Source organism: Phyllopteryx taeniolatus, chromosome 2 (assembly GCF_024500385.1).
Source record: "Phyllopteryx taeniolatus isolate TA_2022b chromosome 2, UOR_Ptae_1.2, whole genome shotgun sequence".
NCBI classification, from domain to species: Eukaryota; Metazoa; Chordata; class Actinopteri; order Syngnathiformes; family Syngnathidae; genus Phyllopteryx; species Phyllopteryx taeniolatus.
In genome coordinates, this window is record NC_084503.1 from 35,447,946 (window position 1) to 35,463,889 (window position 15,944).

Consider the following 15,944-nt stretch of genomic DNA (forward strand, 5'->3'; position numbering starts at 1 on the left):
ACAGAAATGACTTGAATCTGACACAAATATATATATTTTTTAATTAACCAATGAAAACCAGACATTGCTTTTGAACTGTGGTTCAAACAGAATTGTTTGAGAAAACAAATCCATGTAACACGCCTGGACAAAAATGATGGCACCCCTAGAAAAGATTGAAAATAGTTTGACCATAGGAACATGTTAAAACAAGGCCCTTAACGAGCATCATAGGCGTCTTCGAACTTGTAATCAGTCAATCGGCCTATTTAACACGTGACAAGTAATCACTGCTGTTTGGTGACAAGGTGTGTACCACACTAAACATGGACCAGAGGAAGTGAAGGAGAGAGTTGTCTCAGGAGATTAGAAAAAAACATAGACGAGTACCTTAAAGGTAAAGGCTAAAAGGAAAAAAGGTTTCAATTTCCTCTGATGATAAAAATGTTACAGGACGGTGGACGACTGGTTAGAGCGTCTGCCTCACAGTTCTGAGGTCCCGGGTTCAATCCCCGGCCCCGCCTGTGTGGAGTTTGCATGTTGTCCCCGTGCCTGCGTGGGTTTTCTACGGGCACTCCGGTTTCCTCCCACATCCCAAAAACATGCATGCTAGGTTAATTGACAACTCTAAATTGCCCGTAGGTGTGAATGTGAGCGCGAATGGTTGCTTGTTTATATGTGCCCTGCGGTTGGCTGGCAACCAGTTCCGGGTGTACCCCACCTACTGCCCGATGATAGCTGGGATAGGCTCCAGCACTCCCGCGACCCTAGTGAGGAGAAGCGCCTCAGAAAATGGATGGATGGATAAAAATGTTGGGCAGCTCGCAAGTATAGTGGTTGGCACATCTGGCCCACAGATCAGAAGTCGTGGGTTCAAATCACGGCTCCGGCCTTCCTGTGTGGAGTTTGCATGTTCTTCCTGTGGGTTTTCTCTGCGTAGGCTGGCTTTCTCCTACATACCAAAAACATGTTAGGTTAATTGAAAACTCCAAACTGTTCACAGGTGTGAATTTAAGTGTTAATGATTAGTTGTCCCTGCAATTGGCCGGGGACCCTACTGGGCTGTACCTAACCTCTCACCCAAAGTCAGCTGGCATATAGCCTCCAATGGATGAGTGCTATAGAAAATGAATGGAGAAAGACTTTCCTTGCCCCTGGCCAGGTTTGAAATACTGTACAGCACACAGTGGTTCATGGCTCATCTTTTCAGGTCATTCAGAATGACTTGAGATAGACGTCCTGCAGAGGGCAGAAATATTTTTGGGTGACAAAGGTGAATGACCTCCCAAATCAAAGAGTGCTCATGAGGGCCCATCGTCAACAGACAGCTGCTCATCCCATAGACTGCATGCACCTTTTTTGAAAAAGTAAACAAGACAAACACAAGACAGGGGGGAAAAAACAAAGTTTTGGAGCTGCAGTTCACTTTTCATCGGACAGCAACAATTTCTACTGTATACGGAAAAACAACTTTGTGTTTCGATAATACAAATAATTTTAATTCGGTAAGGACACAGTGACTGAAAAGGAAATGATAGTTTACAACAGTAAAAAGTCTTGGAGTAATAAAAAGTTCCTTACTTTACATCAGGGATGGGCAAATTATGGTTTGGAGGGGAGCAAATACCATACTTTAGTTGTGTACACAGCAACTACATGATCAAAGAGTCACCATATTTGTTGCATTATTTGTCTATTTTTCCTTTTAAAAATGTAATTAAAATGTATTTGTTCAGCTATTTATCTAATTAATTTCTATATTTATTGTAAATCAAATAATACATATACTGTCGATTTAATTTCTACATTTTATCATATAAATATAAAATAATTCAATTACAATAAAGTTAATTAAAATGTATTTATTTTAATTAGAATTATTTGAATATAGAATAAACACACTATGTGATGGAAAACATTCATTTAATGTATTTATGTAAAATAAAAAATTTTACATATTTTATATACATGTAATTTTTTCAATAATTCTTTTAACTCTCATCTACAAATGACTGTCTGTTTTGAAACTCATACGTGGCCCAGGAGCACACAAGTTTGCCTTCCTCTGCTTCACACCTTACTTTCAGTTCAAGTGTTCAGCATGCTTGTTGCAGTCTTCCAATTGCCCTCTGCTCCTCCCCTTTGCAAGGATCATTCTTACTGCAGGAAAAATATAAAGCGTGAGAGGAAACCTACTGTCCTTGGAATCTAAAAATGTCAGCATGGACACACACACGCACACACACACACACACACACACACACTCAGACTTCCACATTCACACTTCTTGACTTAAGCAGGAAGGATGTTTTTTTGTGCTCACAGTGCAGATTGGCAGCTTTAATGGTGGTTCCATTGAGCCGACCTTGTTCATTGATACAAAGGACTTCCAAACTGGAGCAACGACCTTCAGGGGTGGCGGTGTGAGTGTAATGTTGGTCAGTCCTTTTTGTATACCACTTATCCATACTTGGGTCACAGGTGAACAGGAGCTTATTCCACCTGACTTTGGGCGAGAGGCTGACCCTAGGTTTGTCACCAGCCAATCACAGGGCACATATCGACAAACACCTATGGATCATTCACTGCCAGCCTTCCCAGTAAACATGGATATTTGACTTCTAAAGCCGTCAATGGCAGTGAATGTGTTTAGTGCACACTGTCCTGCCATAATACACACACACAGTCCACAGTATCTTTAAAACCACAAAAATGTTGAAGATGTACTAGGCAGTGAAATATTGAGTATATGCTATGAAGCAGTTGGTCTGGTTTTTAGTGTAAAAGACTATAAAAATTGTCTACTAATGGCTACTTTGGAGCTCAATAGCCACCTTGTCCAGCTGCGTGTGTGTGTATGTTTGTGTGTGTTTGTTTGTAAAAGATCCTAAACTTGACTGATGGCTGCTGAGGGAAAGAGTCCAACCAGACCTACAATTGTACATATCTGTGTGCGTGTGTGTTGTGTGTGTGTGTGTGTGTGTGTATGTGTGTGTGTGTGTGTGGCCCGGTCCAATATTGCATGCTATAGACCACAATAGCAGGTTGTAGTTAGACAGTGAGAGTATTCATCAAGATTCTTTTTTGGTCACCGGCTCTCGTTCGTCAAACTCTGTCGGCCTCGTTGCCCTTGCGTTGTACACACCTCACCACACACACACACACACACACACAAATTCCAGCAGTCGAGGACGTGCAGTCTAAATACCAGCTGCGAACGAGAATAGATGACTAAACATATTGTGTATTTTTGAAACCAAACTGATCTGCACCCCTGCTATGTTATACTGTATGAACACGTGATACCCATTTTTATAGCAGATTCTTAAACCTAAATAAATATGGTCTGAAAAGCTTCTGTCACGGGATGAGCATTTTGACTCAAGTTTTGTGACTATGGGGAAGATTAACAATCAATTAATCATCCTCATTAGGGTTGCCGGCGGGCTGTAGTCTATCCCAGCTGACTTTGGCCGAGAGACGGGGTACACCCTGGACCAGTTGCCAGACAGTCATATAGACAAACAATCGTTCACACTCACATTCATGTACAGTTTAGCGTCTTCAATGAACCTAAGGCCCACCGGCTGAACTGGTCACACCTGCACACAAGGTAATTGACCTATACCAACTTACTGCAACGGCAAAACTGCAACACCTGGTATTCTTATTGGGAAACAATGTTTTGAGGCACCACATATACTACCCTATTCAATTATTTTTTTATTTAACCACAAATAACATTGTCAAAGAAGAAGCGGATTGCTCTGCCTCCTGTAGCAATATTAGAATAATACAAAGAGAGGAAACGGGCTCTTGGAGATTCTTGGCAATGATCACCCCTTCATTGACTGTATATTTCAGCGACAGAGACTCTCCACGCTTTACGTTTTAGGTGCAGGTACAAATGAAATTCTAACCATAGTTAAGTATCATTGGAAAACACAATATACTGTATATATACTGTATATACTGTATTGGTACGGCTTGGCAGTGGCTGGCTGGATCTCGCTTCATACCCAGAAACAGATTTTTTGTTCTGAAGGCTCGTGTAATAGGACAAGCCATTTTTCATTGTCCATTACATCAGCGACATTGGGGAGAAAAGCCACCCAAGCACAGCGAGAACATGCAAACTCCAGACATAAAGGCCGAAACAAAGATTCAAACCCAGAATCCCAAAACTGTGAAGATGTGCCAACCAATGGTTCACCATGCTGCTTAATTAATCCCTAATTATTTTGTAATGTTATTTTTAAAGGAAAGGGAAACTGTCTCAATGTTCTGAACTCCTCTTGAAATCTTGAAAAACAAAATGCTGCACAGATGTACTGTAGCTCAACCTCCCCTATATGACATCATGTTGTACTTCGGACAGCAAACTACTTGAGACTGAATCAACGGTGCCTCTGCTGTTGGCAGCCAAGTAGTGTGCTCCAATTGAACTCAAATGCTTCAAGACGCAATTGATTAACAACCACTTTTTATGAACAATTGACAGAATTAAAGAGCACATTTCATAACAACAGGGTTGGGCAAAGTGCTGTACGATTCATTGAAAACACACAGGCTATTTATTAAACTAGATCAAATGAAAGACGCTCAAAACCAATCAATAAAACACTGAATACCATAATGATAAATGTACAAAACACAAAGCCAGCAACTCTTGACTAGAATAATCACAAGAAGGCAGCCAATGCGCACTCTCTACGAAAAGTATGGTGTAATAAAACCCGTTTTTATTGGTTGTTTTGTATTTGCATTTTATTCAGTGTTGCTTGTTACCTGCTCTGTGAAGCACATCACGTTGCTCTTTTAGTATGAAAGGTGCTCAACCGAACATTAATTGAGTGTGCATCGACCACTGAGTTGTGTTGTGTGCAAGAAACGCTGCTGCTATTTATGTCACTTTTACCTTCTTTAAATAGCCATATAGAACATGCCTAAATGTGTACCCACAACTCACACACACACACACACACATGCCAACGTCAGCTGTTGCTAACTGGATGTAGCAACTATCAGCTCCAGACATCCCTTATGCATGTGTGTGCGTGTGCGTGTTTCTCAGATCTAAAACAGGAAAACTACCACTTCCTTGTATCCTGTCTTCTTCCTCCCATTTTTTGAAGACGTACTCGTGGCCTATGATGTTTTCCATCCTGAGTGATGCCTTTGTCTGTTCTCACTGTGGCACTTCCTCTCATTCTTGTGTACGGAAGAGAAGAGCAACATGTTAAAGCAGCTTATATATTTTGTCCCCCTTGCTAAGGGTAAATAACCCAATGTCGGGAACAGACTATGATCAGAATTGTTTGCTCAATGTCTGGGGAACACCACTGATGTGTGAAACAAATTCTTATTATACCGACTCCAAAATAAAGAGAGATTAGAGACAATTAGGGTCATGTGGAAAAGAAGAAAAATAGTACTAAAAAGCCCAAATATAAGGAGAATAAAGTCATAATATTTTGCGACATCTTTTAGATTTTCATGATTCTACAAAAAAACTCAAAATTATATGAGAATACAAAAAATAACTTTACAAAAATAAAATTGAGAAATAATGTGAATATATGTATATTTTTTTTACTAGAATAAAATTGGAATATATGAGTATACATTTTTAATTTTGTAAGAAAAAGTCATAATACAAGAAAACAAAATTTAGACCAATATAGTCATATAGGAGGAACTCATAAATTACTCAGCACTTGAGTACTTTCTTACTCTTTTTACTATTACTTGAGTCATATTCTAAAGTAGCAATACCCTTACTTGACTACGTTGTCTACTCGAACCACCTTGGGCCTATATAGTCTCGTTTTATCTAGTCTAGTGTAGTCTAGTATAGGGTAGTAATAGTGTAGGATAGTTATAGTACTGTATATAGAGTGGACCCCCACATATTCAAGGTTGGCATTCGCAGATTCACCTCATCCATCATTCCATTGTCTTCCGCTTATCCGAGGTCGGGTCGCCGGGGCAGCAGCCTCAGCAGGGAAGCCCAGACTTCCCTCTCCCCAGCCACTTCCTCTAGCTCTTCCGAGGGGATCCCGAGGCGTTCCCAGGCAAGCCGAGAGACGTAGTCTCTCCAGCGTGTCCTGGGTCGTCCCCGGGGTCTCCTCCCGGTGGAACGTGCCCGGAACACCTCACCAGGGTGGCGTCCGGGTGGCATCCTAAACAGATGCCCGAGCCACCTCATCTGGCTCCTCTCAATGCGGAGGAGCAGCGGCTCTACTCTGAGCTCCTCCCGGATGACCAAGCTTCTCACCCTATTTCTAAGAGAGAGCCCGGACACCCTGTGGAGGAAACTCATAATGGCCGCTTCTATCTTCTATCTTGTTCTTTCGGTCACGACCCACAGCTTGTGACCATAGGTGAGCGTAGATCGACATGTAAATCGAGAGGTTTGCCTTTTGGCTTAGCTCCTTCTTCACCACAATAAACCGATACAAAGTCCGCATCACTTTGGATGCTGCACCGATCCGACTGTCGATCTCCCTCACTCGTGAACAAGACCCCAAGATATTAGAATTCCTCCACTCGGGGAGAACTACCAGGCACCCTCGAGGACCCTGCCAAGGGTGTAGAGCTGGTCCACTGTTCCACGGCCAGGACGAAAACCACACTGGGGGGAAATAAGTATACCCACACTTGCTCGCCGCCTCTCACCGTGGGCAACTCCAGAGTGGAAGAGAGTCCAACCCCTCTCGAGAGGACTGGTACCAGAGCCCAAGCCGTGTGTGGAGGCGAGCCCGACTATATCTAGTCGGAACTTCTCGACCTCGCACACCAGCTCGGGCTCCTTCCCTGCCAGAGAGGTAACGTTCCACGTCCCTTAGAGCCAGCTTCTGTAGCCAGGGATCGGATTGCCAAGGTCCCTGCCTTCGGTCACCGCCCAGCTCGCACTGCACCCGACCCCTATGGCCCCTCCAACGGGTGGTGAGCCCATGAGAAGGGGGACCCACGTTACCATTTCGGGCTGTGCCCGGCCGGGCCCGATGGGTGCAGGCCTGGCCACCAGGCACTCGTCTCTGACCTTTTTTTTTTTTAACCCATCTCCCACTTATTCACATTTTTTTCCCCACACGATTCCCCACTTTTCCGCCCCAAAAATTAAATTAAAAAACATCATGGCAATTATAATGAGCCGCAATTATATCCAGAGTTTTGCTATTCGTGGTCAGCCCAGTCCCTATCCCAGTCCCATATTTCGGGGATCCACTATGGTGTATTTCCTTAACATTTTTTTCCCCTCTCACTGTAGCCCTAACCCTTCTTCGTACCAAGCAACTGTTGTTAATGTCAGCATTAATTTAAATGTAACAGACGTGGATGACTTTACGTTTGACAAACTCACAAAAAGTGCTGTAGTAGTAGGATATTTTTGTCAGTATTTATGGGCAATAATGTGCTGTCGTTTAAATTTTTCTAGACTTAGGGGGAGGGGGCCGGAAGGACAAAGTCATACAAGCAGGTACAAATACAAACACACACTTGCCTTAGACTCACTCAGACATAACAAGCAGTTGTTTGACGTACTGCTGTAAGATTACATCACTTTATTTTTTTTCCAGCGTCTACTTCAATCATGCTTTCTTTCTCACTGTCGAGTAAGTGACTCCTCTCCAAACAATTCTGAAGTTTAATCTAATACAATAAGAGCCACAAGCAAAATGGTTCATCTTTTTTGTGGGAGATTAGTAGAGGCCCAGTAGAAAAAAGTATTAAATCTTCAAAGAAAAACAATGCCCTACTCTTATTCGAAACTATGCTACAAAAAAAAACCAAAAATGTGGCTTGTGCCACATGAGGGGATGTGTTTCATTGCAAGAGAAAAACATTTGATTAAAAACATTTTCTCTCTCTTTACACTTGTAATCATTTGCACATGATTCTGTCAGGCTTTGTCCCCTCATCTTATTTATATTGTTTGTCACGGAGCAGATTTGGAGCCTTATGAAAAAAATAAAATAAAATGCATTATTTTGCTCACAATATGGCTTCACTCAGAGTTCTCTTACTCACTGCAGCACAGGCTGATAAGAGAAGATGTTTTTCAAGTAAAATATTATGTACTGATATTGCTGCACCAGTGGCAATTGTGCAGTCACGGCAGTGAAAAAAAATTGTAGTTTTTAGGGTTAGGATTAGTCTTTGTCATCCCTCCTGTCATTCTGCACTCATCCTCAGGGTATATCCTCCTCCTCATCATCATTTTATTGTTGTCATTCATCACTACTTTGAGATTAAGATAAAATCTTGGAATGCTTATGTGTCAAAAGACCAAGACAAACTTCACAGGAATCTGTTGCGGCCTTCAGTCGTGGCTTCATGTTTTTTTTTTTTACTGAACTGATGACACGTTGTCCTTCTCGTGGGCTCACCCATGGCAGAGGCCAAAGGGGTCGAGTGCAATCTGAGCTGAGTAGCGGCAAAAGGTGGGGACCTTGGCGAAGTTGATTGCAGGGATTAGGAACGTCCAAAGTCGAGAGGTTCTGGCTAGATATAGTCGGGCTCGCCTCGACACGCGGCGTAGGCTCCGCAAGCTGTTCTGTTGAGAGGAACTGGAATCAAATACACTCTCGGTTACACCCACACTCACACCTATGGACAAATTAGAGTCTCCATTGAACCTAACGTGTGTTTTTTGCAATGTGGGAGGAGGCCGAAATCCACACAAGCAAGGAGAGAAAATGCCATGCACATTATGGTGTTTAATCACTGGTCACTGGAGTGGGTGTGCTGGTTTATAGTTTCAATGTACATTACCTTTTTTCTGTAGCTTTATCATCACAAATGTAATACGTCAGCCATTCATTCCATAGCTAATCGTTTTGTAAAATGACACATTGTCACTTTTGGTATCTAAATCCAAACAAAACATCCACTGTCACTGCGGGAGCTTCCATACCGGGGAACATTAATAAGACTATTTGGTTCCGAAGCAAAAGATGGCCAACATGTGTGCATTGTACTAGTGAAAGAGCAGCTGTTCCACGGTCACATGTAACCATGGCACACATAACCCAGTGTTGTCTTGAACTAGAGTGTTTCTTGACTCCAAAAGAAGCTTTAACTTTGCAACACTATCTGGAGCCACAAATAGAAACATGGTTTGGAAATCGATTGTTTGGAAAAATAATCTTGCGATAGTGGGAAATTGTGGCATGAACGGATTGAAAACGGCGGTCGCGGTGATTCCACAAGCAGCTCTGACGTAGATAGGAAGCGAACATCTCTCGGATCATATGGCCTACAGTCTGGTAACATGTGACTGATGGTCTCAGTTCACAAGGAAAAAAGCATGAATACTGTACTATAATTTTAGAAAGTATTCATCCGTGTCTCACCAAATCAGTCACGGTCATTTACTGTACAAATGATGGAATCCTAACTTATGAGTAGACAAACTACCTCATAAAATATGCAGAATACTATGGTGCTTATAACAATATTTCAATATTATGGCATGGTATAATATTAGGGGAGCACGGTAGAACATGTGGTCCGCACATCTGGCATACAAAGTTTCAAGGTTTGAATCTCTGTTCTGGCTTTCTTGTGTGGAGTTTGCATGTTCTTCCCGCGCGTGGGTTTTCTCCAGATTTTGCGGTTTTCTCCCACATTCCAAAAACATCCCATAACATCTTTTCCCATGTGTCAGATTTTGTTATGATGCGATGAAGTCACAATTTTTGGTCCAAAATTTAAAACGGTATGTTTGGTGCAAACAAAACAGTGCTCATCACCAAAAGAACACCATTTGATGGTGGTGGCAGCATCATGCTTGGGGCTGTTTTTCTTAAGTTGGAAGTGGGCCCTTATATGTACTGTTGATGATGGATGGAATTATATGAATAGTTTAAAATAGCAGTCAGTGTTAGTACAAAAACATCAGTCTTCTGCTAGAAAGTTAAAAGGAAAAAAAGCCAACTAGAACATTTGACATTTATTTGAGATTAATCCAAGGCACTTTAAATGGTAGCAGGTGTGTGCTGACTCCCACTTAACTTGAGTTTGAATGCTGTTTAATTCTGAACACAGCCACATCCCAGTTATAAGAGGGTGTTCACACTTATGCAACCAAAATTTTAGTTCTTCTCTCGAAAAGATTTTTAAAAAAAACTTTTTTTTGTTTTTTGGGGGTGATTTATCTTGGGCGGCACGGTGGACGACTGGTTAGAGCGTCAACCTCACAGTTCTGAGGACCGGTGTTCAATCCCCGGCCCCGCCTGTGTGGAGTTTGCATGTTGTCCCCGTGCCTGCGTGGGTTTTCTCCGGGCACTCCTGTTTCCTCCCACATCCCAAAAACATGCATGGTAGGTTAATTGACAACTCTAAATTGCCCGTAGGTGTGAATGTGAGTGCAAATGGTTGTTTGTTTATATGTAAGAATAAGAATATATCTTTTATTGTCATGAACATGTATGCATGCACACGAAATTTGTTCTCTGCATTTAACCCATCACAGTGAACACATACACATGTTAGTAGAACACACTAGAGTAGTGGGCAGCTGAAGCACCCGGGGAGCATTTCGGGTTATCAGTGTCTTGGTCAAGGACACCACAGCCGTGAGTCCGGGGGATGTTGGGAGCTGGTCCAGTCGGGGTCTTGAACCTAGGTCCCCCACGGTGGCAGGTGACGATCATAACCATCGGGCCACGTGATTGGCTGGCAAACAGGTCAGGGTGTACCCCGCCTCCTGCCCAATGATAGCTGGGATAGGCTCCAGCACACCCGCGACCCTAGTGAGGAGAAGCGGCTAAGAAAATGGATGGATGGATGGATGGATTTTTTTTATGTCCCAAAAACCTGGCATCTGAACAGGGGTGTGTAGACTTTTTAAATCCATTGTTATCAATCAGGTAATATCATTGAATGTTTGTTAAAAATAAACTCATCTGGTTGATGAGCAAACAACATTTATGTTGAGAAACGACCTATTAATTGTAAATTATGACTTATTTTTTCTGTTACCTATACTTCTCAAAATATGGATGCCTTTTTTCTTTTTAGCATGCTTCCAATGCTTCTTACAATAACATTAGTTTAAGATCAGAAAGGTGTGAGCAAAACACTGCACACATTCACAGAAATGTGTTTCATTTGAGGAAACTATCAGCTGAGTGATGTCATTTATGATCTGTTACTTTTTTCAGTCAGAGCTGGGTCCACTCGCTGAGGGCTTTTTTACTGAGAATGTTTATCTTCTCACACAAGCACACGAAGACTCATTCAATCAGATACACTTAAGACCCAAGACAAACACCCTATGACTATTTTCTCCCTGTTGGAAATGCTCACTTGTTCTGAATGTGTTTTTCATGCTAAACTGATGGTCAAAGGATCACATATCCTGTTAAAGATAGCTTGCATCTTTTTTGGGCTGGCTCACATGTGGGTCATGTGGATCAAGATTTTAATAAGTTGCAATCATCTGGGCCCAAGTAAAGTCTATGAAGACTGAGATAGCATTGTAAAGTTCACGTACTGTTAGGTCTGTCGCAATAATTACTACATTGACTTATTGTTCGATGAATAAAATGGACAACGATAGTTCTTCAGAACTTTAATTTTGACTATCACAGCTATGCAGATGACACACAGTTATATCTAGCAGTGTCTCCAGATGTCTACAGTTCAATTGAGGTGTTGTGGCACTGTCTAAAACAGATAAATAACTGGATGAGCCAACGTTTTCTTCAATTAAACCACAACAAAACTGAGATAATTGTTTTTGGCAATAAAGAAAAGAGGATTGCTGTTAGTAAATACCTGGAGTCACACTCTTTAAAAAACAAAGACCAAGTCCGAAACCATGGTGTTCTGATAGATTCCGACCTGACTTTCAACAGTCATCAAATCAATGGCTAAAACTGCCTTCTACCACCTGAAGAACATATCCAGAGTGAAGGCTTGCATGTGTCAGACCAGGAGAAGCTCATCCATGCTTTTATCTCAAGTCGACTTGACCATTATAATGGTCTTCTGACTGGACTCCCCAAAAAGAGCATTAAACACCTGCAGCTCGGCAGCTCAGGTTCTGACCAGAACAAAGAGGTCAGAGAATATTACTCCAATTCTAAAGTATTTACACTGTCTTACAGTCAGCTTCAGAATAGATTTTAAAGTTCTGCTACTGGTCTATAAATCACGAAATGGTTTATGTCCTGAATATATGAAAGAAATGCTAATAGAATATAAACCCAGTAGGGCTCTGAGATCAACAGACTGAGGTCAAATAGTGGAGTGGAGTCCAAAGCAATCATGGTGAAGCAGCATTTAGCTAATATGCTGCACACGAATAAGTTGCCAGCAGAAGTGACGTCAGCATCAAGTGTGAATGTTTTTAAGTCCAGGTTAAAAACTCTTCTTTTTTCTCATGCTTTTTAGAGTATTTCCACTTTTAAATGATATTTCTTGCACTGTACGCTGTTTTAATTGTACTTTTATTTTATGTTTTTTTTTCCTTTGTTTTAAATGTTTATAAACTGGGTTTTTTTCTTTGTTTTTAAATGCTTTTAATCATGTAAAACACATTGCGTTACCCTGTGTATGAAATGTGCTATATAAATAAATTTGCTTTGCTTTGCTTTAGTTTTTCTGGACTCGATAAATGGTCATTGTTGTGGTGAGCCGGCGTGCGGATCACACAGTGAGCCGACAGAGTTGGACAGCTGTGTCATTAGCTGCTAGTGGGGTCATGGAACACCAGCGGACCGGTACACTCTTGCCGGTGTAGACTCCGTCCAATACTCCACGGCCTTGCTCCATGTGCAACACGTAGATTCACACAACAGAGACACTTAAGGGAAAGTTAAAGTTGTTTTTTGTGGTCATTAGCCCAGCCGCGAGCTATTGAGCTAGTCTCCTAGCTAAACAGCTAACTGTCGTTTAAAGTGCCTCTCCGAGTTGTTGTGTTTGCTCCCAATTAACAATCCCTAATTATCACAAACACAGGAACGTTAACTGTTCATTAAGCATAACCTCAGTGGCACACGTTATTCTGGCAGTAGTTGATTACAGCGGATGTCAACGTATATTTGATTGACAGGTGAAGGGCTCATTTTCAGCGTATCAACCACACAGTACCCGGGTTTACATGGAGACTATTTTTGTCATTCCGATTGAAGATCGCTGGTCAACTGTTTACATGTCACGTGATCTATTCCGATCGAGTGTATACACGATATGCACTACATTTAATCGGAGACATGGGTCGTCATGAACGTCACGTCATTTATCAAGATGGAGGTCCGTCGTCTATTCAAAACAGTAGTTGGGATTGTTTTTATACGTTTGTTTAGAAAACGGCGGCACGGTGGACGACTGGTTAGAGCGTCAGCCTCACAGTTCTGAGGTGCGGGATTCAATCCCCGTCCCCGCCTGTGTGGAGTTTGCATGTTCTCCCCGTGCCTGCGTGGGTTTTCTCTGGGCACTCCGGTTTCCTCCCACATCCCAAAAACATGCATTAATTGGAGACTCTAAATTGCCCGTAGGCATGACTGTGAGTGCGAATGGTTGTTTGTTTCTATGTGCCCTGCGATTGGCTGGCAAGCAGTCCAGGGTGTACCCCGCCTCCGGCCCGATGACAGCTGGGATAGGCTCCAGCACGCCCGCGACCCTAGTGAGGAGAAGCGGCTCAGAAAATGGATGGATGTTTAGAAAACCATCCATTCATTCATGCATCCATTTTCACCCGCTTATCTAAGGTCGGATCGTGGTGGCAGCAGCTTAAGCAGGGGAGCCCAGACTTCTCTCTCCCTAGACGGGGGGATCCCATTGCGTTCCCAGGCCAACCGAGAGACGTAGTGTCTCCAGCGTGTCCTGGGCTGTCCCCAGAGCCTCCTCCCAGGGAGGCGTCCGGGAGGCATCCTTACCAGATGGCCAAGCCACCTCATCTGGCTCCCCTCGATGCAGAGGAGCAGCGTCTCGACGGAAGACCGAACTTCTCACCCTATCACTAAGGGAGAGCCTGGACACCTTGTGGAGAGAACTAATTTCGGCGGATTGAAACCTCTTATTCTTTCGGTCACGGCCCAGAGCTCGTGACCATAGGTGAGGGTAGGAACGTAGATCGACCGGTAAATCGAGAGCTTTGCCTTTCGGCTCAGCTCCTTCACCACGACAGACCGATACAGAGTCTGCATCACTACAGACCCTACCTGTCAATCGTCCGCTCCATTCTTTCCTCACTTGTGAACATGACCCTGAGATACTTGAACTCTTCCACTTGGAGCAGTATCTCCTCCCTAACCTGGAGAGGGCACTCCGCCCTTTTTCGACTGAGGACACCGGCCTCAGATTTGGACGTGGTGATTTTCATCCCAGCTAGATCACACTCAGCTACGACCCATTCCACCGAGAGCTAGAGATCATGGCTTGATGAAGCCATCAGAACCACATCATCTGCAAAAAGCAGCAACATGATACTGATGTCACCAAATCGGACCCCTCAACATCCCAGCAGCGCCTAGAAATTCTGTCCATAAAGGTAGTGAACAGAATTGGTGACAAAGGGCCTTGGCTGAGTCCAACTCCCACTGGAAACGAATCCGACTTACTGCCGACAATGCGGACCAAATTCTGACACCAGTCGTACAGGGACCGAACAGCCCGTATCAGGGGGTTCGGCACCCCATACTCCCGAAGCACTCCCCACAGAACTCCCCGAGGGACACAGTCGAACGCCTTTTCCAAGTCCACAAAACACATGTAGAGTGGTTGGGCGAACTCCCATGCACCCTCGAGGACCCTGCCGAGGGTGTAGAGCTGGTCCACTGTTCCACGGCCAGGACGAAAACCACACTGCTCCTCTTGAATCTGAGGTTTGAGTTCCCGATGGACCCTCCTCTCCAGGACCCCCCTGAATAGACCTTACCAGGAACGCTGAGGAGTGTGATCCCCCTGTAGTTGGAACACACCCTCCGGTCCCCCTTCATAATAAGGAGGACCACCACCCCGGTCTGCCAATCCAGAGGCACTGTCCCAGATGTCCACGCGATGTTGCAGAGACGTGTCAACCAGAACAGCCCCACAACATCCAGAGCCTTGAGGAACTCCGGGCGGATCTCATCCACCCATGGGGCCCTGCCACCGAGGCGCTTTTTAACCACCTCAGTGACCTCACCCCCAGAGATAGAACAACGTACCTCAGATTCCCCAGACTTCTATTTATCATTGTCGATAGAATTAAGAAGGTCTTCGAAGTATTCAGCCCACAGACTCACAATGTCAGCAGCGCGCCATTCCAGATATATACAATGTACACAGTATATACAGTGTTGATGATGCACTGCTTCCAAATCCTGAGACGCCGGATGGTGGACCAGAATTCCCTCGAAGCCGTCCGGAAGTTGTTCTCAATGGACTCACTGAACTCCTCCCTTTTGCCTCAGCGACCACCAAAGCTGCGCTGGGCTTTGGCCAGCCGGAACCCATCAGCTGCCGCCAAAGTCCCACAGGCCAAAAAGGCCCTGTAGGACTCCTTCTTCAGCTTGACGGCATCCCTTACCGCTGGTGTCCAACAACGGGTTCGGGGATTGCCGCCATGACAGGCACCGACAACTATACGGCCACATTTCCGGGTGAAGTTAAAGTTTCTTCTGACAGGGGACTCTGCCAGACGTTCCCAACAGACCTTCACAATACATTTAAGTCTGCCAGGTTGGACCTGCATCTTCACCCACCATCAGAGTCAACTCTACACCAGGTGGTGTGATCTGTTGACAGCGCCTCCCCTCTCTTCACCTGAGTGTCCAAGACATGCGGCTGCAAGTCCAATGACACGACCGCAAAGTCGATCATCGAACTGTGGCCTTGGGTGTCCTGGTGCCAAGTACACGTGTGGACACCCTTTATGTCTGAACATGGTGTTTGTTATGGACAATCCATGACGAGCACAGATGTCCAATAACAGAACACCACTCGGGGTCTGTTCGGGTGGGGTTGGG

The 15,944-nt window shown here is 43.9% G+C and overlaps 1 protein-coding gene across 8 annotated transcripts in view; it reads right to left on the reverse strand.

The window, feature by feature from the left end:
• Positions 1-15,944, reverse strand: part of rhoua (ras homolog family member Ua) — a 46,539-nt gene that overhangs the window by 15,346 nt on the left and 15,249 nt on the right. Inside the window, exon 5 of one of the 8 annotated variants that reach the window (XM_061765976.1) lies at positions 19-931. The exons of 1 other annotated variant lie outside the window; for it this stretch is intronic. In XM_061765976.1, the coding sequence (XP_061621960.1) occupies positions 853-931 (79 nt within the window). In that variant the 3' untranslated portion in view covers positions 19-852. 6 more of the 8 variants (XM_061765979.1, XM_061765980.1, XM_061765977.1 and 3 more) reach the window with 6 other exon arrangements.